This window comes from Phyllobates terribilis, unplaced genomic scaffold (assembly GCF_046119375.1).
Source record: "Phyllobates terribilis strain yellow unplaced genomic scaffold, ASM4611937v1 Scaffold_12__6_contigs__length_324123572, whole genome shotgun sequence".
NCBI classification, from domain to species: Eukaryota; Metazoa; Chordata; class Amphibia; order Anura; family Dendrobatidae; genus Phyllobates; species Phyllobates terribilis.
This window is the reverse complement of record NW_027362772.1, coordinates 37,784,608-37,811,114: the sequence shown is the minus strand read 5'-3', so window position 1 is coordinate 37,811,114 and position 26,507 is coordinate 37,784,608. Positions and strand designations below refer to the sequence as shown.

Below are 26,507 nucleotides of genomic sequence, written 5' to 3'. Positions count from 1 at the left end.
CAGCATCCTCCATGATTCCTCTGTGCCTTTTAATTATTGGGTATCCAAGCTGGAAACTTGGAATGAACTCGCTCTGTACGCCTTGGAGGTCCCGGCCTGCCCTGCCAGTAGCGTGTTATCGGAGCGTGTTTTTAGTGCCGCTTGGGGAATTAGAACTGATATGCGCACTCGCCTGTCAACTGACAATGATGACAAGCTGACCCTTATCAAAATGAACAAGGGCTGCATTGGGCCAGACTTCTCATCACCACCAAATGACAGCAGAGTAATATAAAGTCAAATCCACTGTGTGATTTCGGGAGGTGTATTCCCATGCACCGCTTCACACCCACACATGGGTATATGCTTACTCATTTCGGCTGTTTTTTGCTCTTCTCCTTATCCCCAGCCTCCACCACCACTATACTACCAGGGTGACCGTTGTCCGTGTTGCCAGCCTTGCAAGTTCCTCCGTCCTAATTTTTGGCAGCTTTTGCTTGGAAGGCATAGGCAAAGACTATGGGAGACCCACTCCCCAATAATGGGAATAATGTTTTTAATATGATGTATTGCATGGCTCTTGTAAGGGGCATTGCAAGTTACTCCGTCCTAATTTTTGGCAGCTTTTGCTTGGAAGGCATAGGCAAAGACCATGGGAAACTCACTCCGCAATAATGGGAATAATGTTTTTAATATGCTGTACTGCATGGCTCTTGTAAGGGGCATTAAAATCGTGTTGTTAAGCTACTATGACCTCTACGTCTCTTCCACGGGGCATTGATATTGTCTTTTTATTCAACTGTAACCTCCACCACTCTTCCAGGGGGCATTAAAACCATCTTGTAAAGCTACTGTGACCTCCATGTCTCTTCCACGGAGCATTGATATTGTCTTTTTATTCCACTGCGACCTTCACCACTCTTCCAAGGGGCATTAAAGCTGTCTTGTTAAGCTACTGTGACCTCCACGTCTCTTCCAAGGGGCATTAAAACCGTCTTGTTAAACCAATCTGAACTCCACAGCTCTTCCAAGGGGCATTAAAACCTTCTAGTTAAACCACTCTGAGCTCAACAACTCTTCCAAGGGGCATTAAAACCGTCTTGTTAAGCTACTGTGACCTCCATGTCTATTCCACTGGGCATTGGTATTGTCTTTTTTTTCCACTGCGATCGCCACGCCTCTTCCACGGGGCATTGATATTGTCTTTTTATTCCACTGCGACCTTCACCACTCTTCCTAGGGGCATTAAAACTGTGTTGTTAAGCTACTGTGACCTCCACGTCTCTTCCAAGGGGCATTAAAACCATCTCTGAACGCCACAGCTCTTCCAAGAGGCATTAAAACCGACTTGTTAAACCACTCTGAAATCCACAGCTCTTCTAAGGGGCATTGAAATGTTGTTTTTAATTACCTCTAACCTCCACGACTCTTCCAACGGGAATTGCATTTCCTCCTAATTTTAATCAGCGTTTGCTTTTCAATGTATAGGCGAAGACTAAGGGAGACCCACTCCCCAATAATAGGTAGAAGGTTTTTAGTATGCTGTAATCCATGTCTATTTCAAGGGGCATTGCAGTTCCTCATAATTTTTGGAAAGCCTTTGATTCACTGCTTAGGCCAACAGTGCACAGGAGACCCAGTTGCTATAAATGGAAAAAACGGTTTAGTTAAGGCCCTCGGACCTCCATGTCACTTCCAAGAGGCATTAGAGTGCCTCGAAATTTTTGTTAGGCATTACACTCACTGTATGCTCTATAACTGTGCATCTGAACCGCTCCTTTTGGTACAGAAACATATCCTACAAGACATGAGTGGTTGACTGGCCTGATATTGATGTAAATGGTCCCTGTTCCTCCTGCTCTTTCTCCTTTGCCACCACCTCATCCATCATTCATCACCTGAAGCTTTGTTTTAACGGGAGTCATAGAACTGGGATAGTAGCAGGAAAACATCCAGCAATCCTCGGCCGACCACTGCTGCTATGTACCTTCTGAACTTTGTGTTGAAGCCTGATTGACCCAGGACCCGCAAACCTCTATGTCTGGAGGACGTGTTACACGCGCTTGTATATAAGGCGCAGCGGGACAAATAGGGGCGGCTGGGGACAGTTTATGGACACCCGGCCGCCCCCAGGTGGCTTGTGACCGTGTGTGGCACCAGGCCTTGGGGCAGCTGGGGACCGAGTATGGACACCTGGCCACCCCCTGGCGACTGGGGACCAAGCGTGGACACCCGTCCGCCTGGCGGCTGGGGACTGAGTATGGATACCAGGCCGCCAACGCAGCCATGACGTGGTGGCCAGATTCCACCCCACATGCCTAAAAGGCCCAATTTCAAGTGCAAGCAAGCTGTATGATATTGCAGACTGGGGGTGGGTGGGTGGCAGGTTGCATATTTACGCTTGCATTGCAAGGAATGGGGGAGGTACAATTGAACACTGCCCTGGGACAAGGACTTGCACGGGGATTGTTGCAAGTCTGCATCTTCTGATGCGGCAAGGGTCACTTCTGATGGGCACACTTTTAGACAGTAACCTGGGTGTCAGAGATGCTTCCAGGGGTCTTCCCCATGCTGTTCCCATGTCTTTTCAGCACTGTATGCATGTGTCACACACAGCACATTGCCAGATAAGGTTGTAAAATGTTAAAATGACATTTCCCGGTGAATGCATTTGTCACGGTTGAAAGCAATAGAAAAGTGCAAAAACGCATAAAAAATGCTACTTGTGAACATAGCCCAAGGTGTGGAGGATTATTTTTGTTTTTGGTTATTTATTTTACCTTATACACAAGTCTTTACCCTGGAAAGGATGTTCCTTAACATATTTCACAGGAAAACAGTTTCAGATTCGTTTTTGAATGTTTTATTGTGAACCCGTAAAAGTAGCTTAATACCTCTGAGCACGTTGTTGACAGCAGTGACCTGGGGGTCAGAAATGCTTCCTGGGGCGATCCCCATGCTGTTTCCATGTCATTTGAGCACTGTCACTATCATTTTGAGCACTTTTTAGGCTTTCTACCGACTGCCGGGGGAGCCGCCGCAAAAATGCTCGGGTCTCCCATAGACTAACATTGGGCTCATTGCTCAGGTTGAGCACCCGAGTATCATGGTGAGCTCGGCCCGAGCTTCGAGCACCCGAACATTTTAGTGCTCGCTCAACACTAATTTCAAGTGTTTATTTCTGTTAATGATGATGATTATGACTTACAGCCAATGAAAGCACAAAAGTCAGTACCTCAGTAAACTAGAATAATTAGCAAAAAACACCTGCAAAGGCTTCCTAAGCATTTTAAAAGGTCCCTTAGTCTGTTTCAGTAGGCTCCACAATCATGAGGAAGACTGCTGACTTGACATATGTCTAGAAGGCAGTCATTGACACACTCCACAAGGTCCCAGAGTTCCAATTTTCATTTGCAAATCAAGGTCCCAGAGTTTGGGGGAAGAGTGGAGAGGCCACAATCCAAGCTGCTTGAGGTCTAATGTGAAGTTTCCACAATCAGTGATGGTTTGGGGAGCCATGTCATCTGCTGGTGTAGGTCCACTGTGTTTTATCAAGACCAAAGTCAGCGCAGCCGTCTACCAGGAAATTTTAGAGCACTTCATGATTCCCTCAGCTGACAAGCTTTTTGGAGATGGAAATGTCATTCTCCGGCAGGACTTGGCACCTGTCTATACTGCCAAAAGTACCAATACCTGGTTTACAAGCAACAGTATCACTGTGCTTGATTGGCAGCAAACTCGCCTGACCTTAACCCCATAGAGAATCTATTATAGAGAATCTATGGGGTATTGTCAAGAGGAAGATGAGAGATACCAGACCCAACAATGCAGACGAGCTGAAGGCTGCTATCAAAGCCACCTGGGCTTCCATAACACCTCAGCAGTGCCACAGGCTGATCGCCTCCATGCCACACTGCCGCATTGATGCAGTAATTGATGCAAAAGGAGCCCCGACCAAGTATTCAGGGCATTTACTGAACATACATTTCAGTAGGACAACATTTCAGATTTTAAAAACATTTTTCAAGCTGTTATTGTAAAGTATTCTAATTTACTGAGATAATGACTTTTGTATTTTCATTGGCTGTAAGCCATAATCATCAACATTAACAGAAATAAACACTTGAAATAAATCACTCTGTGTGTAATGACTCTATATAATATAGGAGTTTCACTTTTTGTATTGAAGAACTATAATAAATTAACTTTTTGATGATATTCTAATTTATTGAGATGCACCTGCATGCAAAATACTTATCTGCAACTCTTTCCAAAATAAAATCTTATACATTCTCAGTTAAATTCTAAATTTTGCTGTGGATACAAACAGGCAAAAATTAAAATTAGTAATTGATTAAAGAAAAATATGGCTAAATTACTTTGTCAATAAATATAGATATTAACTTAAAAATTTTCTTCAAGAGTTTGAAACTTTCATCCTTTAATATCATGTTTATTCTTGTCCTCTATATAGTTAAACAATGCAATTCTGTCTGCCTTCGTTCACCATTAGAGGGAGCTATAGACCTTACAGCATGCTGCTTTTACATTGACCTTAATAACAACACTGTATGCAGCGAGCTCCTGAGCTCCCCCTGGAGGTGGTTGCAGGCAAAAAAAATTATAATCTACAACTCAAATGCCCCAATTCATCAAGAATTTGCATGCTACTCTTGATGAAGGGTCAATTAAAATAAGATGCATCAAATTCTTCAGTGAGGCAGGTGCTGTTTATTGAATTCTGGGCATCTGTCAGTTGCTGTGCGCCTCTTCAAGAAATATACACTACTCAGGAACTGCAGAATATTTATGTCTTAATTTACACCAATTTTGGGGTGTAAATTATGGTAAAATTTTTGCCAAGCTCAACAACGATTCCAAAGCCAAGACTTTCAAAAACATTTTGGAAATTTGGCAAAATTGTTATTAAAACGATAAAAGTTGCAAAATTTCAAGAAGTTACACGCAAGAAAAGCAGTGGTCCTATGTATATACAGGAGATCTAGAACAGAAAACCATCAGGGGTATAATTTAATTAGTTAATGGGCATGTTCATTACTTTGATATTGCTTTTCTATATTCAGAAAGGGTCATCAATGGCAGATCGGGGGGAAAAAGGCACTCAATACTCCCAGTTATTTCCAGAGCCCATTTAAACAGTATACGGATCTGGCACAGGACTGATCTGTAGACTGTATAGTGGCCATTATTGAGTCCAGCAGTCTGGCTCCTAATCACATGGATGCGATATGAGCTGCAGTAACTCAGATTGTCCACTATAGTTTATATCCATCCATCATTGGTGTGGCAAACAGTTCATTGATGGTGGTTCCGGTTGCTTTTCCACATCAATCGACTTTCAATATCAAAGTAGTTGAAGACGCTTTCATTTGGAAATTAACAGAGAATTTCAGGGCAAACATTTGCTGTAAGCTTCATTGGAAGTTTATGTTTGAGTATCTCCCATACTCCAAGGAGAGCTGTAGAGTATCACCAGTCTAATAATTTCTATTTTAATTAACTTTATTTCTGAAGAACTTAAATGGACAGGAGAACGACATCTACTACATCTTAAGGACACAGTGAAAATATCAGAAGATCTCATATTGTAGAAGATACATCAAAGATGGGAAATGGCAGTAATTTCAAGATCAAGTATTTTGTTAACATCAGCTTCATTATTTGTCCATGAAACTATATGTTTTTTTTGTACGTTACTTATATGGTCCTATACATGTACAAACCCTAGATAATAATCAAATTCAATGATTTTGTGTGATGTCCGCACACGTTGGAACTCTACTCTCCACATGTTGCAAAGGAGTTGTGAGCAGAAGAGAGCAGTTGTGGAGTACCAGCTGCAACAAGGCCGTCGATATTCAGGTCAGACTCCACACATAAGACCTCAGGAGTAGATCTGGATGTCTGACATATGTACCATCCTTACAACTTTAAGGAGTCCACCAAGATGGTGAGTGGCGATGATGCCATCATTAGTGTTAGCATCCCACTTGTTTGTCTTTTGCAACGCTCTCTGCAGAGAATTAAAGAGGAGGCATTGCAGCCAGAGTATGATGAGATGGATCAAGAAGCCGTAGCGGTCGATTACACACAGCCCAGCCTCATCTCATCCCAATGTGCATTGGGGGACAATGAGGGAGAGGAGGAGGAAGAACAAGAGCTGGCATCATGCGCTGTAGACGGTAGTACCTGTACAACTGTCATACCCTCGGTTCAGCGTGGGTGGCCTGAGGACAGGGGGGAGAAGGAGGAGGAGAGCATGGTCAGTTGTCATCTTGGTGAGGACACGGAAGTCTTGCCTGTTACCAGTCTGGCTCACATGGCTGACTTTATGTTACGCTGTCTTATCCGTGACCCTCGCGTTATCAAAATGTTGGATGACAGTCATTACTGGCTGGTGACACTTTTAGACCCCTGCTACAAGGAGAACTTTAACTCTCTTATTCCTGAGGTGGAGAGGTCTACAAAAATGGGGCAGTACCAGAAGGCCCTTGCTGCAGAACTGTTAAAAAAATTCCCATCTGAACACACTAGCGGCAGAGGTCACAGTTCGTTGCCCAACCAAGGCGTACAGGTGAGAGAGACGCAACTGCAATCCAGCAGAGGCAGGGGAACACTGTCAACGTTCTGGGAAGGTTTTCTGAGACCCGCCAAGCTTACAGGCCCTGAGTCGCGGGGTACTCTCACAAGGAGTGGAAAGTTTCAAATGATGGTGAGGGAGTACCTTGCTGACCGAACCAGCATCCTCCATGATTCCTCTGTGCCTTTTAATTATTGGGTATCCAAGCTGGAAACTTGGAATGAACTCGCTCTGTACTCCTTGGAGGTCCCGGCCTGCCCTGCCAGTAGCGTGTTATCGGAGCGTGTTTTTAGTGCCGTTTGGGGAATTAAAACTGATAAGCGCACTCGCCTGTCAACTGACAATGATGACAAGCTGACCCTTATCAAAATGAACAAGGGCTGCATTGGGCCAGACTTCTCATCACCACCAAATGACAGCAGAGTAATATAAAGTCAAATCCACTGTGTTATTTCGGCAGGTGTATTCCCATGCACCGCTTCACACCCACACATGGGTATATGCTTACTCATTTCGGCTGTTTTTTGCTCTTCTCCTTATCCCCAGCCTCCACCACCACTATACTACCAGGGTGACCGTTGTCCGTGTTGCCAGCATTGCAAGTTCCTCCGTCCTAATTTTTGGCAGTTTTTGCTTGGAAGGCATAGGCAAAGACTATGGGAGACCCACTCCCCAATAATGGGAATAATGTTTTTAATATGATGTATTGCATGGCTCTTGTAAGGGGCATTGCAAGTTCCTCCGTCCTAATTTTTGGTAGCTTTTGCTTGGAAGGCATAGGCAAAGACCATGGGAAACTCACTCCGCAATAATGGGAATAATGTTTTTAATATGCTGTACTGCATGGCTCTTGTAAGGGGCATTAAAATCGTGTTGTTAAGCTACTATGACCTCTACGTCTCTTCCACGGGGCATTGATATTGTCTTTTTATTCAACTGTAACCTCCACCACTCTTCCAGGGGGCATTAAAACCATCTTGTAAAGCTATGGTGACCTCCATGTCTCTTCCACGGAGCATTGATATTGTCTTTTTATTCCACTGCGACCTTCACCACTCTTCCAAGGGGCATTAAAGCTGTCTTGTTAAGCTACTGTGACCTCCACGTCTCTTCCAAGGGGCATTAAAACCGTCTTGTTAAACCAATCTGAACTCCACAGCTCTTCCAAGAGGCATTAAAACCTTCTAGTTAAACCACTCTGAGCTCAACAACTCTTCCAAGGGGCATTAAAACCGTCTTGTTAAGCTACTGTGACCTCCATGTCTCTTCCACTGGGCCTTGATATTGTCTTTTTTTTCCACTGCGACCGCCACGCCTCTTCCACGGGGCATTGATATTGTCTTTTTATTCCACTGCGACCTCCACCACTCTTCCTAGGGGCATTAAAACTGTGTTGTTAAGCTACTGTGACTCCACGTCTCTTCCAAGGGGCATTAAAACCATCTCTGAACGCCACATCTCTTCCAAGAGGCATTAAAACCATCTTGTTAAACCACTCTGAACTCCACAGCTCTTCCAAGGGGCATTAAAACCGTATTGTTAAGCTACTGTGACCTCCACGCCTCTTCCACGGGGCATTGATATTGTCTTTTTATTCCACTGCGACCTCTACCACTCTTCCAAGGGGTATTAAAACCATTCTGTTAAGCTACAGTGACCTCCACGTCTCTTCCAAGGGCATTAAAAACGTTTTGTTAAACCACTCTGAAATCCACAGCTCTTCTAAGGGGCATTGAAATGTTGTTTTTAATTACCTCTAACCTCCACGACTCTTCCAACGGGAATTGCATTTCCTCCTAATTTTAATCAGCATTTGCTTTTCAATGTATAGGCGAAGACTAAGGGAGACCCACTCCCCAATAATAGGTAGAAGGTTTTTAGTATGCTGTAATCCACGTCTATTTCAAGGGGCATTGCAGTTCCTCATAATTTTTGGAAAGCCTTCCATTCACTGCTTAGGCCAACAGTGCACAGGAGACCCAGTTGCTATAAATGGAAAAAACGGTTTAGTTAAGGCCCTCGGACCTCCATGTCACTTCCAAGAGGCATTGGAGTGCCTCGAAATTTTTGTTAGGCATTGCACTCACTGTATGCTCTATAACTGTGCATCTGAACTGCTCCTTTTGGTACAGAAACATATCCTACAAGACATGTGTGGTTGACTGGCCTGATATTGATGTGAATGGTCCCTGTTCCTCCTGCTCTTTCTCCTTTGCCACCACCTCATCCATCATTCATCACCTGAAGCTTTGTTTTAACGGGAGTCATAGAACTGGGATAGTAGCAGGAAAACATCCAGCAATCCTCGGCCGACCACTGCTGCTGTGTACCTTCTGAACTTTGTGTTGAAGCCTGATTGACCCAGGACCCACAAACCTCTATGTCTGGAGGACGTGTTACATCCCAGTGTCCAACTGTTTCCCGGCTTCCACAATATTAACCCAGTGTGAAGGCGTCAGTGAGATGGACCATCCCTAGCCACATTCACGTGTCCACGTGTTTGTGGTTAGGCTGTCCTTCCCACTAAATGCACTGGGGAGGGCACAGGTAATGTTTTGGTATGCGCGCTTGTATATAAGGCGCAGCGGGACAAATAGGGGCGGCTGGGGACAGTTTATGGACACCCGGCCGCCCCCAGGTGGCTTGGGACCATGTGTGGCACCAGGCCTTGGGGCAGATGGGGACCGAGTATGGACACCTGGCCACCCCCTGGCGACTGGGGACCAAGCGTGGACACCCGTCCGCCTGGCGGCTGGGGACTGAGTATGGATACCAGGCCGCCAACGCAGCCATGACGTGGTGGCCAGATTCCACCCCCACATGCCTAAAAGGCCCAATTTCAAGTGCAAGCAAGCTGTATGATATTGCAGACTGGGGGTGGGTGGGTGGCAGGTTGCATATTTACGCTTGCATTGCAAGGAATGGGGGAGGTAAAATTGAACATGCCCTGGGACAAGGACTTGCACGGGGATAGTTGCAAGTCTGCATCTTCTGATGCGGCAAGGGTCACTTCTGATGGGTACACTTTTAGGCAGTGACCTGGGTGTCAGAGATGCTTCCAGGGGTCTTTCCCATGCTGTTCCCATGTCTTTTCAGCACTGTATGCATGTGTCACACAGCACATTGCCAGATAAGGTTGTAAAATGTTAAAATGACATTTCCCGGTGAATGCATTTGTCACGGTTTAAAGCAATAGAAAAGTGCAAAAATGCATAAAAAATGCTACTTGTGAACATAGCCCAAGGTGTGGAGGAGTATTTTTTTTTTGGTTATTTATTTTACCTTATACACAAGTCTTTACCCTGGAAAGGATGTTCCTTAACATATTTCACAGGAAAACCGTTTCAGATTCGTTTTTGAATGTTTTATTGTGAGCCCGTAAAAGTAGCTTAATACCTCTGAGCACGTTGTTGACAGCAGTGACCTGGGGGTCAGAAATGCTTCCTGGGGCGATCCCCATGCTGTTTCCATGTCATTTGAGCACTGTCACTATCATTTTGAGCACTTTTTAGGCTTTCTACAGACTGCCGGGGGTGCCACCGCAAAAATGCTCTGGTCTCCCATAGACTAACATTGGGCTCGTTGCTCAGGTTGAGCACCCGAGTATCATGTTGAGCTCGGCCCGAGCTTCGAGCACCAGAGCATTTTAGTGCTCGCTCAACACTAATTTCAAGTGTTTATTTCTGTTAATGATGATGATTATGACTTACAGCCAATGAAAGCACAAAAGTCAGTACCTCAGTAAACTAGAATAATTAACAAAAAACACCTCCAAAGGCTTCCTAAGCATTTAAAAAGGTCCCTTAGTCTGTTTCAGTAGGCTCCACAATCATGAGGAAGACTGCTGACTTGACATATGTCTAGAAGGCAGTCATTGACACACTCCACAATGTCCCAGAGTTCCAATTTTCATTTGGAAATCAAGGTCCCAGAGTTTGGGGGAAGAGTGGAGAGGCCACAATCCAAGCTGCTTGAGGTCTAATGTGAAGTTTCCACAATCAGTGATGGTTTGGGGAGCCATGTCATCTGCTGGTGTAGGTCCACTGTGTTTTATCAAGACCAAAGTCAGCGCAGCTGTCTACCAGGAAATTTTAGAGCACTTCATGCTTCCCTCTGCTGACAAGCTTTTTGGAGATGGAAATGTCATTCTCCGGCAGGACTTGGCACCTGTCTATACTGCCAAAAGTACCAATACCTGGTTTACAAGCAACAGTATCACTGTGCTTGATTGGCAGCAAACTCGCCTGACCTTAACCCCATAGAGAATCTATTATAGAGAATCTATGGGGTATTGTCAAGAGGAAGATGAGAGATACCAGACCCAACAATGCAGACGAGCTGAAGGCTGCTATCAAAGCCATCTGGGCTTCCATAACACCTCAGCAGTGCCACAGGCTGATCGCCTCCATGCCACACTGACGCATTGATGCAGTAATTGATGCAAAAGAAGCCCCGACCAAGTATTGAGGGCATTTACTGAACATACATTTCAGTAGGACAACATTTCAGATTTTAAAAACATTTTTCAAGCTGTTATTGTAAAGTATTCTAATTTACTGAGATAATGACTTTTGTATTTTCATTGGCTGTAAGCCATAATCATCAACATTAACAGAAATAAACACTTGAAATAGATCACTCTGTGTGTAATGACTCTATATAATATAGGAGTTTCACTTTTTGTATTGAAGAACTATAATAAATTAACTTTTTGATGATATTCTAATTTAGTGAGATGCACCTGCATGCAAAATACTTATCTGCAACTCTTTCCAAAATAAAATCTTATACATTCTCAGTTAAATTCTAAATTTAGCTGTGGATACAAACAGACAAAAATTCAAAATTAGTAATTGATTAAAGAAAAATATGGCTAAATTACTTTGTCAATAAATATAGATATTAACTTTAAAATTTTCTTCAAGAGTTTGAAACGTTCATCCTTTAATATCATGTTTATTCTTGTCCTCTATATAGTTAAACAATGCAATTCTGTCTGCCTTCATTCACCATTAGAGGGAGCTATAGAGCTTACTGCATGCTGCTTTTACATTGACCTTAATAACAACACTGTATGCAGCGAGCTCCTGAGCTCCCCCTGGAGGTGGTTGCAGGCAAAAAAAATTATAATCTACAACTCAAATGCCCCAATTCATCAAGAATTTGCATGCTACTCTTGATGAAGGGTCAATTAAAATAAGATGCATCAAATTCTTCAGTGAGGCAGGTGCTGTTTATTGAATTCTGGGCATCTGTCAGTTGCTGTGCGCCTCTTCAAGAAATATACACTACTCAGGAACTGCAGAATATTTATGTCTTAATTTACACCAATTTTGGGGTGTAAATTATGGTAAATTTTTTGCCAAGCTCAACAATTATTCCAAAGCCAAGACTTTCAAAAACATTTTGGAAGTTTGGCAAAATTGTTATTAAAATGATAAAAGTTGCAAAATTTCAAGAAGTTACACGCAAGAAAAGCATTGGTCCTATGTATATACAGGAGATCTAGAACAGAAAACCATCAGGGGTATAATTTAATTAGTTAATGGGCATGTTCATTACTTTGATATTGCTTTTCTATATTCAGAAAGGGTCATCAATGGCAGATCGGGGGGAAAAAGGCACTCAATACTCCCAGTTATTTCCAGAGCCCATTTAAACAGTATACGGATCTGGCACAGAACTGATCTGTAGACTGTATAGTGGCCATTATTGAGTCCAGCAGTCTGGCTCCTAATCACATGGATGCGATATGAGCTGCAGTAACTCAGATTGTCCACTATAGTTTATATCCATCCATCATTGGTGTGGCAAACAGTTCATTGATGGTGGTTCCGGTTGCTTTTCCACATCAATCGACTTTCAATATCCAAATAGTTGAAGACGCTTTCATTTGGAAATTAAGAGAGAATTTCAGGGCAAACATTTGCTGTAAGCTTCATTGGAAGTTTATGTTTGAGTATCTCCCATACTCCAAGGAGAGCTGTAGAGTATCACCAGTCTAATAATTTCTATTTTAATTAACTTTATTTCTGAAGAACTTAAATGGACAGGAGAACGACATCTACTACATCTTAAGGACACAGTGAAAATATCAGAAGATCTCATATTGTAGAAGATACATCAAAGATGGGAAATGGCAATAATTTCCAGATCAAGTATTTTGTTAACATCAACTTCATTATTTGTCCATGAAACTATATGTTTATTTTGTACGTTACTTATATGGTCCTATACATGTACAAACCCTAGATAATAATCAAATTCAATATATGAGAGGTGGGATTCAAGTTTCAAATGCAGTAATCACCATTTTTTTCTTCAGCATTATGCTTCTTTTGCTACTGCAAAATTTCTCCTATAGTATCCCCAAGCATGGCAAAAAGCTTCCAGTGTCTTTAATGGCCACTATACGATGTGTGAACCTGTTTCACTTTTAGTGTGCTTGGTTACTGAGGGTGTCTGGTGTTGGACCCACACCAATGTTATATTGATATCTCAAAGAGGTTGTCCACTACTTTTACATTGATGGCCTATCCTTGGGATAGGTCATCAGTATCTGATCAGCCAGGGTCCGACACCCGGAACCCCTGCCAATCAGCTGGTATTAGTGTCAGCGATGGCTAGATATATTTGCTTGCCGAGCTGGCCGCCTACTTGTAGTGGCCGGGGCTTGGTACTACACAGCTGCCTTCTATTCAAATAAATAGGAGGTGGATGTGCAGTACCATGTGACAGCCACTACAAGTAGACGACCAGCTTGGCAACTAAGTACTTAAGCCACCGACACTGATAACAGCTGATCGGCGGGAGTGCCAGACCCCGGCTGATTGGACATTGATGATTTATTATAAGGATAAGTCATCAATGTAAAAGTAGTGGACAACCTCTTTAAGGATAGGTCATCAATATTGAAATACTAGAAAAAACCTTGAACTTCCTTCATTGACTTGCAGGACCACTCATGGCCACTGTACAATGTGCGAAGCTTTGCCTCTTCTAGTATGCTGTGGGACCTCCAATCAGCTGATTTTTGAAGGTGACTGGTGTTGAACTCACACCAATATAATATTGATGATTTATCCAAAGGATAGGTCATCAATTTATAAGTACTAGAAACCCTTTTAACTTCCTTTATAGAAAATCAAAACCAATATTAACCCAGTACTAAGTACTAAAGGGATATTTCAAAAGAAGTTTCCGAAAGATATGCCCTAATTGTATACGTGGGTCTCCAATTTATGGGACGCCATCCTAAAAGGGTTCAAGGGAACTGCCATTTTTCAAGATGGAGGTCGCTCAAAGGATCCTGCCACTTTTTCTTAGCCATTACCTGAAATCCCAGATTATAATATAGAGGACTCCACGTATCGGTGGCTCGGTGTTTAGCACTGAAGCATTGTAGAGCTGGGTTCCTGGGTTCAACATCTGTAAGGAGTTTGTATTTTCTGCTCGTATTTGCATGAGTTTCCACCCCCACTCCATAGATATACTAATAGGGAATTTAGATTATGAGCCCCAATGGGGACAGAGATGATGATGATGTCTGTATAACACTATACAATTAATGGCGCTATATAAGTGAGTGAAATAAATAAATAGTTCCTCCACTTTGTGATCAGTTACGGATTTTTCAAGTACCCATGTTAGCTATCACTGCTGATGTTGTCGCACATTCAAGAACTTCTCTTCGTAGTTCTTTACGTTGAATCCTTTTACGTATCTGAAGCATTAATTAATGTTGTCATGAACCATCCAATGAATATCTACAGATCTTGGTTGCACCATTATGTGCAACATTAATAGATAACGGAAAGATTATTCTAAAGTACAAATGTTGCAATTTTTTACAAAACAAATTACCTACTTTTATAGCTAATCCAATGCATGTACTATTACATGTGGTGCACTATACCTTTACCGTGAGGCAAGCTGCCCAGACATATTCTAGGTGTACCAAACAAATTACTGACACTCCATACTCCTTGGCAGTCTAACTATGCTCCTCAGATGAGTCTTTCTAAGCTTCTTTTGTAGCTTGTTCCTGTAGAGGCTCAAACTGATGATCTTTAGCATGGAAGGCAGAAACTCTAACAGTGAGCCACAGGCTGTTTTTTTTGCACAAGGGAATTTTTTCTGCCTAAAAACCTCACAGCATTTTTCTTCACTAACATAATGTTCTTTTATGTACAGATTAGTATTGAGTAAGCATGCTCATTTAACCCTCTAAACGAGCATGCTCGGGTGCTCGCCGGGTTGTTTTGGCATGCTCAGCATCTATGTTTGAGCCACCGTGGCTGCATGTGTCACGGCTGTTAGACAGCTGTGACACATGCAGGGATTGCTTAATAAACAGGCAATCCCTGCACTCTATATTCCATCTGTTGGAAGCAGCCCTTGCAATATAACTTATAATAAAAGCCAAATCAAAATCTCAGTTTGCAAACACATTGTTTCAGGGTATTGCCTCTCATCAGTGCAAAATATGAGTCTGATTTGGCTAAGAGAGAGACTCTGGACTGAGGTTTAGAGGGTAATGTTTCTCCTTGTGGATAGTGACATGCCGGCCCTGGCATGCCAATGTAAGAAGGCTTATTCGCCATGCAATGCTTCTATGGGAAATTAAATATGCAAATTGCCTCTTCAGAGAGGAAGAGGACTTGAACTCTATAGTGCTACCTGTTGGAAGCAGCAATCCTACAAGTCACTATCGACCCTTTAATTTCCAAGAGGAGCATTGCATGGGAGGGCTTACATGTCACTCATTACAAGGAGAATCGTTACCCCTTAGACTTCAGTCCAGAGCCTCTCACCTTGCCAAATCAAATCTCATACTTTGCACTGATGAGGGGCAATACCCTGAAACAATGTGTTTGCAAACTGAGATTTTGATTTGGCTTTTATTATAAGTTATATTGCAAGGGCTGCTTCCAACAGATGGAATATAGAGTGCAGGGATTGCCTGTTTATTAAGCAATGAGGGGTAACACTCTGAAACACTCTGTGTGCAAATTGAGATTCTTATTTGGCTCATATTGTCTTAAACCACAGCGGTTTGACCTGATGAAGAAGTTTGATATTTTGAAAAGCATTGACCAATAAACCACAATCTTGGATTCCTGTTTCCTCATCATGCTTTCGATGGCATCATAGTTTTAACTAATCTTTATTCCAGTTTTTATGTTTGACACTACAATAGATAATTCTGTTTGATTCTTATTTATTGAGTCTCCTGAGAAATCCAGCTCTATTATACGAATAGACTGATACATTGCATTGAGTTTCCTGACCAACCAAGTTCAACTACACCACTGCACTAATTATTCAGACCTATTCGGCTCTACTACACCAATGGGATCACATACATCACTGTCCAGTGCTTCTTGGGGCTGATAATTTATGCTTTACTACATTGCCAAGTCTACTCTGCCATGCTATTATCTTAACCCTGCTTCATCAATCTTCCTTCATTGAGTCAAAGGCTTACTACTTGACTACTACTCTTTTCCTCTGGTTGCTGTCCAGTGTATATAGCATCCATTGCTTTCTCCTTTCTGCTGCACCAACATCATATTTCCGTGCTGCCCAACAACCGCTTATGTGGACCAAGGCCTTCAAAAATTCACTTCACCAGGTGAGACATAACACATTGTGAATTTTTTTGCATTCTGCCGGTAACAATTTTTCAATCTGTCAATATATAAGTAAGTTTGGTCTTTTTTTCAGACTGTAAGTAAATTTTACAGTTCTTGTTATTTGTTGATTTAGTATGTCACGATAATGATTTAAGTGTTCAGCACAAGAATGAAGTTATACATGAATTGTGAAAGTTAAAGGTGGACATAAAATGAAGAAATCCAGGAAAAGGAAAAAGAAGTTGGTAAAGACTTTCAGAAGTTTTATTTTCAGAAGAGAGAACGCCTTCACAAATCAAGAGTTCATCTCCGTATCAGGATGATACAGATAAGCGGCTTTGAAATTCGGGTCAATCTTTCCATTGTCCTTACTCTACTCTTGAAAAGTAAGTTTTTTTTATATTTCACAAAATTCTACCTGTATCATATAGGAGCAGAAGTTATGTTTCCTTTTTTGCGATCAATAAGGAAATAGTGTTTTTACTTTGCACTAAAATCAATAAGCCACAGACGAAATACTGTAATCACCATGGATCTTCACAGAAGCATCAAGACTCATCAACGGGAATTACCAATGCTCCGTCTTAATGCTAAGTTAGCATGTCTATTAGTGATGAGAGAACGTGCTCGCCACTGCTCGGTACTCGCCCGAGCATCACTGTGCTCGACAAGCTCAGCGCTCGGCGAGTATTTCTGGGTTGCTCGGGCGGGAACTCAGGTTCCCGCCCTGCGTGTTTGGGACTATTTAGAGAGCGAATGAACATGCAGGGATTGCCAGCCATGCACTGTAATGCCGTATTCATGTTGGTTGTGGGCATTACAGTGATTGGGTGGTTGCACAGCATCAACAGGTCTATATCAGACCTGGCGCCGCCATGCTCGTCACAGTGTACCCGGGAATCAGGCAGAGTAGGGAGAGGTGCTGTTGCTTCAGGGAGAGATTTTCTTGTTTATAGTTAGTATAGGTATTTCACAACATAAATACATATATATATATATATATACATATATATATATTTATATATATACAGTACAGACCAAGAGTTTGGACACACCTTCTCATTTAAAGATTTTTCTGTATTTTCATGACTATGGAAATTGTACATTCACACTGAAGGCATCTACAGCTCTTACACGTCCTCCTCCTCCCCTTCAGCATCCATCTCCGAAATGACCACATCAGTTGCAAGCTGGAATCACTGCAGCACTGCCTCGGCCAAAACACACAACGCTGAAGATTTGTGGACAGCTGTGAAAGAGCAGGCAGATATGTGTCTGACACTGCTGACCCTACAGCCAGGCATGGTCTTGTGTGACAATGGCCAAAACCTGGTGGAGGCTCTGAGGAGAGACAAGCTCACACGCGTACCATGCCTGGCCAATGTGCTCAACCTCGTGGTTCAGCGATTTCTCAAAACCTACCGGGATCTGCTGGGTCTTGTCAAAGTACGCCGCCTCTGTACCCATTTTAGAAAGTCAACTACAGCTTAATTCACCCTTGCCGTGCTTTAGCAGCGTTCTCAACTTTCAGCTCACCACTGATCTGCGATGTCCCCACACATTGGAACTCTACATTGCAGATGTTGGGTAGGATTTGTGAGCAGAAGAGGGAATTGTTGAGTACTAGCATCAAAAAGGCCATCGGTATTCACGTCAGACTTCACACATAAGACCTCAGGAGTGGACATTGATTTTAGACATCTGTACCATCTGTCCATCTGTACCATCCTCCAAAACTTTGAGAACTCTACCAAGGTGGTGAGTGGCGATGATGCCATAATTAACGTCACCATCCCACTTCTCTGTCTTCTGAATCGCTCTCTGCTCACAATTAAAGAGAATACATTGCAGGCGGAGCACGATGAGATGGAGCAAGGAACCATACAGGGTGATTACACACAGCCCAGCCTCATCTAATCCCAACGTGGATTGGGTGACAATGAGGAAGAGGAGGAGGAGGATGAAGGACAGGAGCTTGTTTCCTGCGCTATAGATGGTACTACCTGCACAACTGTTATACCATCTGTTCAGTATAGATAGCTTGAGGACAGGGAGGAGGAGGAAGAGGAGAATTTTCTGTCTCTTATTCCCACGCAGGACAGGCCTTATAAAATGAGGCAGTACGAGTAGGCCCCTGTTGCAGAATTATTGAAAAAATTCCCATCTGAAAACGCTGGCGGCAGAGGTCACACTTCGTTGGACAACCAAGGAGTACAGGCAAGAGAAACACAAATACAATCCAGCAGAGGCAGGGGAACACTGTAAAAGTTCTGTGCAGTTCTCTCAGACCCTCCCATCGCACAGGCCCTGAGACATGGAGTACTCTTCCAAGGAAGGAAACGTTTCGGAAGATGACTAAGGAGTACCTTGCCGACTGTACCAATGTCCTCCGTGATTCCTCTGTGCCATATAATTATTGGATATCCAAGATGGACAAGCGGCCTGAACTGGCTCTCTACGCCTTGGAGGTCCTGGCCTGTCCTGCCGCTAACGTTTTGTCAGAACAGGTTTTTAGTGCCACTGATGGAATTCTAACCGATAGGAGCATCTGCCTGTCAACTGAAAATGCTGACAGGCTGACACTTATAAAAATGAACAAGAGCTGGATTGGGCCAGACTTCTCAACACCACTCAAATACAGTGGTTTTTTGGGAGGAGGTCTCTCTTCCCTCTATACCCATGCATCTCTGTCTTCACACCCAGACATGGGTACACGCTTCCTGATTTTGTCTATTTGATCTTGACCTACTCCTTCTCCACATCCTCATCCTCCAACACGATATCACCACCATATGTACCATATCAACATACCTACGTCTCTTGCAAGGGGCATTGGAGTTCCTCCAAATTTTTTACAGCCGTTGCATTCACTGCATTGGCAAACAGTATGGGAGACCCACTTTCTAATATTGGGAACTTTGTTTTCAGGAGGCTCTCTAACCTGTACGTCTCTTGCAAGGGACATTGGTGTTCCACCAAATTTTTGGCAGCTGTTGCTTCACTACATAGGCAAACAGTATGGGAGACCCTCTCCTTTCTAATGGGAAAATGTTGTTACTGAGGCCCGCCTCTATGTGTCTTTAAATTGTTAGTAGGGTTTTTTCCTAAATTTTGGCAGCCGTTGGACTCACTGCATATCTTATAACTGTATAGTAGACCTTCTCCTTTCCAATGGGAACATGTCGTTACTGTGGCCCAGCTCTATGTGTCTTTAAATTGATAGTGGGGTTTTCCATAAATTTTGACAGCCGTTGGACTCACTGCATACCCTATAAATGTGTAGCAGATACTCTCCTTTCTAATGGGAACATGTCATTACTGTGGCCCAGCTCTATGTGTCTTTGTATTGTTAGTGGGGTTTTTCCTAAATTTTGTCCGCCGTTGGACTCACTGCATACCCTATAACTGAATAGCAGACCCTCCCCTTTCTAATGGGAACATGTTGTTACTTTGGACCATCTCTATGTGTCTTTAAATTGTTAGTGGGTTTTTCCTAACTTTTTGCAGCCATTAGACTCACTGCATACCCTATAACTGTATAGCAGACCCGATCATTTCTAATGGGAATATGTCGCTACTGTGGCCCTGCTCTTTGTGTCTTTAAATTGTTAGTGAGGTTTTTCCTAAATTTTGGCAGCCGTTAGACTCACTGCATACCCTATAACTGAATAGTAGACTCTCTCCTTTCTAATGGGAACATGTCGTTACTGTGGCCAAGCTCTATGTGACTTTAAATTGTTAGTGGAGTTTTTCGCAATTTTTGGCAGCCCTTGCAGTCACTGCAAGGGCATTATCACAATAGGAGACCCGCTTCTTTATAATTTAAATTTTTTTTACTGAGACCCTTCTCTATGTCTCTTCAAAGGGGTATTGGGTTGCGTCCAAATTTTTGGGAGCCAATGCAGTCACCGCATATGCAATAAAAGTATAGGAGACACACTCGTTAATGGCTAATAATGGGAACAACAAAGCATAGCTGGCTGATGGTTCTCTAACAGCAGCGATGGCCAACTGCTCGCCCTTTAAGAATAGTAAGGGCTGCCCGATGGCCCTATAAAAAAAAGCTTTGTGACTTTCAGAGTCCCTCCATCATAATTGAAATAGGATGTGTCTGATGATGTGTCACACACCAAATGGCCAGATAAGGTTGTAAAATGTTAAAATGACATTTCCCGGTGAATGCATTTGTCTTAAAAAATAACGTGAAAAAAAAAAATTAAAAATACAGTAGGATCTTTCTTTTGTTTAAAAACCAGACTCGTCAATGTAACCTCAATGTAATCACATTGTTCAGCTCCTGCACCTCCTCCTGCAGTTCAGCCTCCATCTCCGAAATGACCACATCAGTCACAAGCTGAAAGCATTGCAACACTGCCTTGGCCAAGCAGCAGAAGGCTGTGCTGAAGATAACATGCTTAATGCTTAGGTGACAAACCGCCCAGCACTGCAGAGTTGTTGAAAGCTATAACACAGCAGCCTGATCTGTGGCTCTCACCACTGATCAAATAGCCAGGCATGGTTGTGTGTGACAATGGGCGGAACTTGGTGACCCAGAAATGACAGCTGGAGTATATACGGTTTCCCTCTATGCCAGTCCTTTCACCGAGCTAAAGAATATGGCTGTGGTGAAATACAACTTCCACTGAGAAGCAGTTTCAGACTGAAAAACATTGGGCCCACCAGAGGATTTGATTCTGAGGGCCCACTTTTCTCCCCTGCTCAAGAGGCCCATAGCAGCTGCAAAGATTGTGCTATCATGAACTCTCCTGATGGAGAAGCCAGGGCCCACCCATGGATTCTCTGGTGGGACCGTCCAACCCTGCCGAGAAGCAGTCCTGGCTAAGAAAAGTGTGTGGGAAGGTTCCTGGACACTCTACACTGGGGAGGGCACAGGTAATGTTATGGGACCTGCGCTTGTGGAAGGCAGAGACGATTCCGGGAGAAATAGTGGTGGCTGGGGACCGAGTATGGAAACCTAGCCGCCGATGCCATGAGGTTGTGGACAGCTTCCACCTCCACAAGCATAAAAGGCCACATTTTCAGTGCAAGCAGCTGCCCTGAAATATGGCAGTTTACTATTGCGGCCTGTGGGTGGGTGGGTGGGTGGCTGGCTGCATACTTGCGATTGCATTCCAGGGAATGGGGTAGGGGAAAATTGAATACTGCGCTGGGACAAGGACGTGGACAGTGATTGTTACAATCCTGCAACGACAGGTGCATGGGGGGAGGCATCTTCGCAGGCTCCAAGGATCACTTAGGATGGGCACACTTTTAGGCAGTAATATGGGAGTCAGAGATGCTTCCAGGGGACTTCCCCATGCTGTTCCCATGTCTTTTCAGCACTGTATGCATGTGTCTGATGATGTCTCACACACCACATGGCCAGATAAGGTTGTAAAATGTTAAAATTACATTTCCTAGTTAATGCATTTGTCTTGGTTAAAAGCAATGCAAAAGTGCAAAAACGAATCAAAAATGCTCCATGTGGACATAGTCCAAGGTGTGGAGGAGCATTTTTGTTTTTGTATATTTATTTTGCCTTATATACAAGTCATTACCCTGGAAAGAATGTTCCTTAACATATTTCCCAGGAAAATCCATTTTGGTTTTGTTTTTGTCTGTTTTATTGTGAGCCCGTAAAAGTGGTGTAATACCTCTGTCAACATTGTTCACAGCAGTGTCTTGGGAGTCATAAATGCTTCCAGGGGTCTTTCCCATGCTGTTCCCATGTCATTTGAGCACTGTTCCCATCGATTTGGGCAATTTTTAGGCCTTCTTCAGACCACCGGGTGAGCTGCCGGAAAAATGCTTGCGTTTCTTATAGACTTATATTGGGCTCGTTACTCGGATCGAGCACCCGAGCATTCCAATTTACTTCACTCAAAAAATGAGTACCGAGCATTTTAGTGCTCGCTCATCACTAGTATCTATATAATGAACCTACCTGAAGATTTTCAATAAAGGGTTTTTCTAGGGTATAAGAATTATTATTGAAAGTGCTGAAACTGGTTAAAAAAAAAAAAATGCTCACATTCTCTGTTCCTCCAAATGTCATGTTCTGTTCTCTTCATGTTCTGCTGTCTGCATTAACAGAAATCTGTTCTAACATGTTAATAGGGCATGCATGTGCTTATGAGCATGTGCAATAGAAATCTCTGCATCATCCTTTTGAGTATAAGAAGATGTTATCCCAGTGGAAATTTTGATCTTATACTGGAGATACCAGGGGTGATGAGGTAGGAAGAGGCTGCTGAGGTCCACCCTGTCTATCTCATCTAATATTGGAGATACAAGGGGTGCTGTGATAAGAAGAGACTGCTCACATTGCTGTCCAACCACCCTGTGTATCTGATATAATACTGGAGATATAAACACATACTAAGGTAAGAAGAGGCTGCTCACACTGCTGTTCACCCTGTCTGATCCAATACTGGATATAACGGGAGGCTGAGGTAAGAAAGGCTCCTCACACTGCTGTCCACCCTGTTTATCTGATCCAAAACTGGAGATACCAGAGGTACTGAGGTAAGAAGAGGCTGCTGATACTGCTGTCCACCCTGTCTGATATAATACCGTATATACCAAGGGGACTGAGGTAAGAAAATGCTGCTCACATTACTGTCCATTCTGTCATCTGATCTAATACTGGAGATACCAAAGGTGCTGAGGTAAGAAAGGCTCCTTATACAGATGTCCACCCTATCTATCTGATCTAATACTGGAGATGTCAGGGGTGCTTCGGTAAGAAGAGGCAGATCACACTACTATACACCCTGTTTATTTGATCTACCATTGGATATACAATAGGTGCTGAGGTAAGAAGAGGCAGCTCACACTGCTGTCACCCTGTCTATCTGATTTAATACTGGAGAGTTCAGGGTGCAGAGGTAAGAAGAGGCTGCTCATACTGCTTTCCACCCTTTCTATCTGATCTAATACAGGAGAAACCAGAGGTTCTGAGATAAGAAGAGGATCCTCAAACTGCTGTTCACCCTGCCTATCTGATCTAATACTGGAGACACAATGGATGCTGAGGTAAGACGAAGTGACTAATACTGCTGTCCACCCTGTTTATCTGATCTAATACTCAAGATATCAGGGGTGCTGAGGTAAGAAGAGGCAGCTCACACTGCTGTCCACCCTGTCTATATGTTCTAATACTGGATATACCAGGGATGATGAGGTAAGAAGATACTGCTCCTGCTGCTGATCACCCTGTCTATCTGATGTAATACTGGAGATACCAGGAATGTTGAACTAAGAAGAGGCAGCTCACACTGTTGTCCACATTGTCTCTCTGATCTAATGCTGGAAATGCCAGAGGTGCTGAGTTAAGAAGAAGCTGCTCTATCTGCTGTCCACCCTGTCAATCTGATCTAACACTGGAGGTACCAGAGTTGCTGAGGTAAGAAAAAGCTGCTCACACTACTTTCCATCCTGTCTGTCTGATGTAATACTGGAGATACCAGGGGTGCTGAGATAAGAAAAGGCTGCTCACACTGCAGTCACCCTGTCTATCTGGTCTAATACTGGAGAATGCAGGGTGCAGAGGTAAGAAGAGTCTGCTCACACTACTATCCACCCTGTTTATCTGATTTAATAATGGAAATACTAGAGGTATGAAAAAGCTGCTCACACTGCTGTCACCCTGTCTATCTGATCTAATACTGGTGATACCAGGGTGCAGAGGTAAGAAGAGTCTGCTCACACTACTATCCACCCTGTTTATCTGATCTAATAATGAAAATACCAGAGGTATGAAAAAGGTGATCACACTGCTGTCCATCCTATCTGTCTGATCTAATACTGGAGATACTAGGGATGCTGAGACAAGAAGAAGCTGCTCACACTGCTGTCCACCCTGTCTATCTACTGTAATCTAATGTAATACTGGAGATACCAGTGATGATGAAGAAGAGGCTGCTCATACTGCTGTCCACCCTGTCTATCTACTATAATCTACTGTAATAGCGGAGATACCAGTGATAATGAAGAAGATACTGCTCACACAGCTGTCAATACTGTATTTCTGAATGCTGAGAGATGGCTCTGACCTGGATATTTGTGGTACAGGTTATCTCCAGGTCACAGCAGTGGAGCTTCTTACTGCACATGCTCATAGGCACTTGTTCTATTAACATTCTAGGACTTGTTTCTGTAAGTCTAGAAAGACGGCGACTATTTTGATGTACCCTAGTGTTTACCTCCACAGATAAAATAACTCTGGTTTACTAATTAACGGTATTTAGGAATTTATTTATGATGAGATATTTTCTTTATTTTACTTTTATTGCTACAGAAACTCTTTAAGATAACATCAGGCTTTTGACCCTACTTTCTCTTTTCAGACAGGAAGACCTCCAGCTATCTACTTTTGATTTTATGGAGTGTGTCTATTTAGGCACTCATTCAATTTATTAAGAGATAGTCCTTAGTTTTTACAGCACATAGGACCAGTCTTCTAGATATTATTACCTGTAATAGTCATGTCCCCTTGTATAATGGTCAAAGAAGACATGTGGGAGTCATGGTATGAATGATATGTACAAGGCTCGCTGGCAATAAGTAGAGTTGGGGCAAGAAAAATGACAGGTTCACAAACGCACAGCCTCTGTGGCAAGAGATTGCTTTCCATACTGTACCATTGTAAATGGCTTTTCTATGACAGAAACTTAAAGTCCCTTCTTAGAGATGGAAGATCAACTCTGAAGCATAAGCTTCTGCCCTAATAAGTGCAATACTGAGCTGTTTTTGACTACATAGAACGAAAAAACTTTCACTCTCCAAAGCGATGTCTCTCCTACCATTAGAACACGGAGATTTAGCATTCCCGTCGGTCAAAGCAAGCAGATAGTCCATGAAAAACAAAAAGTTGGATAGTCCTTAAAATTGCTAACTGTATTCAAATTCTATTAAAAGGTTATCATAGCAAGGCAGAAGTAAACGTTGACGTGTTTCGACTAAACAGTCTTATTCGTTACGATTAAGACTGTTTAGTCGAAATGCGTCAACGTTTACTTCTGTCTTTGAGAATACTGATATTCCGATGAACATGAAAGTCTTTGAAAATACTTTGATGGGAAAAGTATTTTTCAACATGATGTCATTCATTCATCTTTCAACAGGTTTCATGTGTCAGGACGTTCCTGGTTACTCCATTGATGTTAAATCTACTGTCAATGTCCAAGAGGGCCTCTGTGTCACCATTCCTTGCAAATTTAATGCTAGCTCTAAAAACATGTTCAAGAATTCTGGGGGCTCTTGGCTCAAAAGTCCTATACTGCCAGTTACGCTTGTAGCCACTAATGTCAAGTTAAGATCTGTCAGTAAAAAACACTTTCAACTTACGGGAAATCCTGATAATGGAGATTGCACATTGACTATAAATAACGTCAAGAGGGAGGACGATGGCACCTATTACTTTAGACATGAAGACAATAAAAATCGGACTGGAAGTTATAATTTTCAGAACCCAATGGTCAAAGTGAATGTGATGGGTACGTATATTTATAAAAGTATACAAATACTAAAACCAACATGCCTAGAACTGCAAAAGTTTTCAACAAATTGTTGCCAGTTGTGTTTGACAAAACACTTTTAAAATATTCAGATTGGGTTACTGCCACCAAAATGTATCAGGTAGATTAACTAGGGTGTGATACATTTGGTAGCTTAATTATGGTTTGCTACATTGGGTAGCTTAACTAAGGTGTGGTACGTTGGGTAGCTTAACTAGGGTGTGGTACATTGGGTAGCTTAACTAGGGCATAGCTTGCTATCTGGCATAATAGTGCATACATTGTATCTAGCTCATGATAAGATGCATATGACCTTGCTTTGATGCTTCTAACCCTTTTTAATAACATTTTATGCCCTGTAATAATTATTTTCTAGAGTTATCTGATAAACCAGAAATATCTGCTATGGGAAGGATGGTTGCAGGTGAAGAGGTAACAGTGAATTGCACAAGTCCTGGAAGATGTTCTGGAAAGATTCCGTTTATCACATGGGAAGGTAACATTGAAAAATATGGACCGACACAGACTTATATAGAAAGAAATGACGATGGGACAATAACATATCATGCCAGTCTCACCTTTATACCATGGATTCAGGATGACCAATCTTTACTTACCTGTAAAGTAACATTTGAAAGTAATGTGACCACCAGTAGTAGCATCACTTTGAATGTCGTAGGTAAGTTTTATAACTCTTTGCAACTGTTGCGATCTCATTAGTTTATTATACAGATGCCAAACTTGTATGCTAATTGGAAAGTGTTTTTACAATAG

At 42.6% G+C, this 26,507-nt stretch overlaps 2 protein-coding genes across 2 annotated transcripts in view; both read left to right on the top strand.

Annotated features, from left to right (window-relative positions):
• LOC141172002 (sialic acid-binding Ig-like lectin 9) overlaps positions 1-6,782 on the top strand; it is a 50,073-nt gene extending 43,291 nt beyond the window's left edge. The window contains exon 8 of the mRNA XM_073655763.1: positions 5,515-6,782. Within this exon, the coding sequence (XP_073511864.1) occupies positions 5,515-5,565 (51 nt within the window). The 3' untranslated portion in view covers positions 5,566-6,782. The remainder of the gene's footprint in view (positions 1-5,514) is intronic.
• A 9,679-nt stretch (positions 6,783-16,461) lies between these two features.
• Positions 16,462-26,507, top strand: part of LOC141173010 (sialic acid-binding Ig-like lectin 13) — a 28,548-nt gene continuing 18,502 nt past the window's right edge. Inside the window, exons 1-3 of the mRNA XM_073657629.1 lie at positions 16,462-16,601; positions 25,341-25,712; positions 26,110-26,412. Coding sequence (XP_073513730.1) covers positions 16,535-16,601; positions 25,341-25,712; positions 26,110-26,412 — 742 coding nt within the window. The 5' untranslated portion in view covers positions 16,462-16,534. The remainder of the gene's footprint in view (positions 16,602-25,340; positions 25,713-26,109; positions 26,413-26,507) is intronic.